General features: G+C 41.2%; 1 protein-coding gene across 1 annotated transcript in view; it reads right to left on the bottom strand.

The window, feature by feature from the left end:
- Positions 1–84: 84 nt before the first annotated feature.
- Positions 85–4,412, bottom strand: part of LOC101770109 (two-component response regulator-like APRR3) — a gene marked incomplete in the record, with an annotated part of 5,004 nt that continues 676 nt past the window's right edge. Inside the window, 6 exon segments of the mRNA XM_004978677.3 lie at positions 85–581; positions 670–1,465; positions 1,703–2,087; positions 2,201–2,357; positions 2,672–2,785; positions 3,179–3,309. Coding sequence (XP_004978734.2) covers positions 462–581; positions 670–1,465; positions 1,703–2,087; positions 2,201–2,357; positions 2,672–2,785; positions 3,179–3,309 — 1,703 coding nt within the window.

Raw genomic sequence — 4,412 nt, 5'->3', positions numbered from 1 at the left:
TGCTGGATCAAACAAATCTCAACTGTCCTGCATAGAGTAGTCTCTTATCAAGATAATTAGTCACAGAATCAACCAAATGACCTATTAACGGAAAGCAAGTCATGCTAACTGTAAGGCTGTTCTAAGTTGTACAGCAGTGTCTGTTGTTGTAGAAGTAGTAATTACAAGTTACTACTTTTGTATTGTACCGGTAACAAAATGAGTGAATAAGCTGTACAGAGACTACTTCCTCACTCCACAAACATCTAGAGTACATAAACAAAATCTGGGGTATGCACGCCTATTTCACTGAACATTTGTCAATTTGTCCTTTACAAAATATGGCTTGAATGCCAATAAACAACCGACTAGAGAGTGTACACACAGGCTAACCATGGAAAGGAAAACTTTTGCCAGCCTTCAACTCTGTACCGTTTCAATTGCCCTCACCTGGGATGGGAAGGGAAGAATCAAAATTACAGTTACGAATCAAAGTCAGTTTCTGCATCCCCTGTTGTAGCTGATTTCAGCTTTTGGCTCACAAACTGCCCCTTAACTCTCGGTCTTTGCTCTGCAAGCTTTTTCCTGCTATGATATCTAACCTATAGAAATGAAAAAACGGAAGGCATAGTCAGATAAAGAAAGCATTCCATCGTCATTTACTAACTGAAAATGTTATAAAATAAATACCTTTTTCTCAAAGCATCTATCTTTTCTTTTCAAGCGAAACTTCATCAAGGCAGCTTCACGGCGAGACCGGTCACTATCCAACCCATTGTTATAGCAGTTCTGGATACCACTTTCGTTGCCACTTTCTAGGGCAACCCCAGTATTTGTATGGATGTCAGTTTCACCACTACCGGTGCATCCACTTCCTTTACGGATATCCTGGCTGCAGCTAGCGCTCTGGTTGATGTGCTCCAAATGACCTCTCGTCAAGTCAATTGGTTCTGATTCTCTGAGAATTTGTCTTGAATGATGCAACTGCTGATTCTCCTCTGACTGTTTGTGTTCATCAACCTGAGACGGTTTACTAGGATTTTCATGGTAATTCGACTGACCAGAGGCGTGCTGAATAGCTGCCTTGTTGATGCCAGCTGAATCACAATGCATATGAGGAGCCTGTGAGTAGTATACTGGCTGCAGAATTGCACCGTAATGGTAGGGCATCGCAGCACCAACAGGAATTGGAAGAGGTATAAACCCATATGAAGGATGGCTCATACTGTCCTGTCTATGGGAGGAACTGCTTGCGCCTGCATCTTCTCTAGCACTACTGGAACACAGTACAGCAGCTCCCTCTGTGCTGCTGTCCAAGGGAATCCGAGCTTGCCTTGTACTCTCACCTGTATTATGTTCATGGGGAGGCAACACCCCACTGGGTTGGGAAACTGGGTCCTTGTCATGAACAGGTTCTTGATGAGTTATGCAGAGAGAAGGGGAAAACTGGTGCTCAGCTGAGGGCTCTATCCTTTTATTGCCATATCTGTATCATGTCGAAGCGACAAGCAAGCAAAATAAAGCAAATCAGAGTTATGCAACATATTTGAGCAACTACTAACATCAGCCTATAGATCTAGAAGTACCAAAACATGTAACATCACAAAGAAACAAACAAACATGGAAAGAAAACCATTGATTAACAAAAAACCATTGATTAACAGAAAACTTTTTAGTTGCATTCAAATAACTTAGATATCAGAAGTTAATCAGCATGAAGTACCTTGAAAAGGCAGAAGAATTCGAGTGATTAAAGATATCTTTTTCCCTGAACTCTTGGATTTTGTAACCATTAAGATGGTGTTGCTTTCCTAAGTTGGTCTCCAGAAATTGGGAGGGGCAAGATTTAGCATGACTTATTGCAGCACCCTTCGATTTTTCACCAAGGTTATTCTCTGTGACAGCATTACTTTCCATAACTGAAGATTTGCATTGTACGTCAGCTGTTGGTTGGGCCATAGCCAAGTCTTTGCCAAGATTGCTTGGTCGACGTGAACTTGCATCAGCAATCCTCAAGGCATTATCCATTATTTGCTCAGCAACCTTGGCTGAAGTAATACCATTAAGGCCTTTGGAACGCACATTCTTCTCACTTCCACTTGGGGCATCTGCATGAGATGAAATTACTATTACATGTGCACAACAGAGTGGTAGACATTAACTTGCCGATAATAGAGCATGTGTTAACGAAACATTACGTAATCATGTTCAAACTCCTTACCATCGCTATCTTTTGACGCATGCAACTTTGTGTTTACTCCATCATAAGACTCATTTTGTAGTTTAATTTTTCTGGAAGGGCCAGCCCCTTCATCCGCACGGATATCTGGTAACTTCTCAACACTCTGAATTTCAGTCTCCCTCTTGCTACCAAAGCTCTGATCAAGGGAAAAGAACCATAATGTAACATGGCAAGGAAATACATATGAATGTAAATGATATATCAGAACTGCATAGAGGACCACATGATGAACCCTAATTGGTTTCAGTAAACAGTGCTGGGTACACACACTGGATAAAGTCAAGAAAAGAACTATCATAGAAAAAGACATGTCTTTAAATACTTTACTGTTAAACTCTTTGTTTTTGTTCTAGTAGCATTGTCCAGCTAAGCAGGGATGCATATAAGCAATTGAAAACATACATTAATACCAGTTGGTCAGATAACGCCAAAGCAATGTCAGATACTCACTTGGGCATCACTTTCCTCGTCGCTGTTTTCTCCTGCCTTTGAACCATTAGCAACATTGGCACTTATATGATTGCTGGCTGCATTATTCTCCGATCCATTTGTTTGGCTATTCATCTGCATTGAAGTCGTAGGTCTAAGTATTCTAAAGTAAAATGTAATGCATAATAGATAACTGATACAGGCTAAAATGATCGCATGCGAAATATCACCTAGGATCTCATAATTGATGCATATTATACAATACTGCTATAAGAATTCAAGAAAGAGGCATACAGTGAACATTATAGAAGTAGTATCAGTTAACTTATGCATAGCATAATAGATAATTGATACTACTTCTATTACTTTCATTGTGTTTCAAGAAAAAGGGGCCCAAACTACATCCAGATAGGTTGAGAAATACAAATCAAAAGAAGCATTTGGTGAAGGCTGCATTTTGCTGCAACACAAAATTTGCCAGTGGCAAAGGAAAGCGCATTCTTAAAGGTCTTCAAAAAGAGAACTTACTGCATGCCGCCTCCATACATGTTGCCATAGGTTACGCAGCTCATTCTTTCTCACTGGTTTTACAAGGAAGTCCACCGCCCCCTTGTGCATGCACTTGAGCACCGTGCCAATAGAATCTTGTGACGACATCACTGCCACAGCCAACCAGTCAAAAAACCATGAAACCCCATAACAAATCCAAATATCCGATTCATCAGTGCTCCAAGTCAAGGCAGCTTATCAGGCATATGTGCCATTATAACTTTAAGTGCCGGATATATGCCCATCACTCTACTAGGCCAATCAGCTGATCATGGGGTCAAATTAGGTGATTAGGAAAACAATGTTAAAATCACGGTTGCATTTCCATAAATACACCAATCACGTGTTGTGTAGCTTTTTTGTTCTTTGGGGCAAGTAGTGTTCTATTTTAGTAAAGCCTTTTTGTTGTTTTGCAGACTTAATGAAAACATCCCCTATATTTAGTATAGATCCAGTAGCTTTCAAATGAGTACGTAACAGTATCGGTATTGGTCTCTTGGTTCCAACGGCTACCTAGAACACTGCAATTTAAAATTTACTATTTTGATTTTTCAGGACTACCACTACCTCAGTTTTGGAGAAGCCAAGGCCTTCTTTATGTGGAGTTTTATTGACAAGCACCTGATGAAATGGGATAATTTCCCAGTGAAACCATGTGATTAGACCCTAAAACAGTCTATGTACCACTCAAAATCACCTGTATTGAAAACTTTGCCTTCGATCGCATACACGAAATCAAATTCTGCAGAACAGAACTACAATTGCCGCAGAAACCCTGTGAACAAAATACCACCACTCTTATATTCCTAAAACTTTATTGTCATGTTGATCCTTGAACGATATCCACAGAGGCTATAAGAAATGCAGTACTTGGCTTACAGCACAAGGGGAACATCATGAAGGGAATCTAACCATGCCGGTACAGCAACGTTAAAGTTGCTCATACCAAAACAAGCCTGATCCAATCACCCCGTTTTGGTAACAAGCATGTGCAGGGCGTAATATAAAATCCAAGCAGCACTGAGCGGTAAGCATAAAATTATGTCTGACACCGAGCCCCTTGCTTGAAGTAACCGCTTTAGCCACTAGCGAAGCCTAATCCATTTCCCAAGCAGGATTCGATCCACAACAGCACGAATGAGGCCACGCGGGGAGAGTCGGAGGAGACATCATGTCGATTGGGCGGGCGGGGGGGGGGGGGGGGGGGGGGGGG

Source organism: Setaria italica, chromosome VIII (genome assembly GCF_000263155.2).
Source record: "Setaria italica strain Yugu1 chromosome VIII, Setaria_italica_v2.0, whole genome shotgun sequence".
NCBI classification, from domain to species: domain Eukaryota; kingdom Viridiplantae; phylum Streptophyta; class Magnoliopsida; order Poales; family Poaceae; genus Setaria; species Setaria italica.
This window is presented reverse-complemented; position numbering and strand designations above follow the sequence as displayed.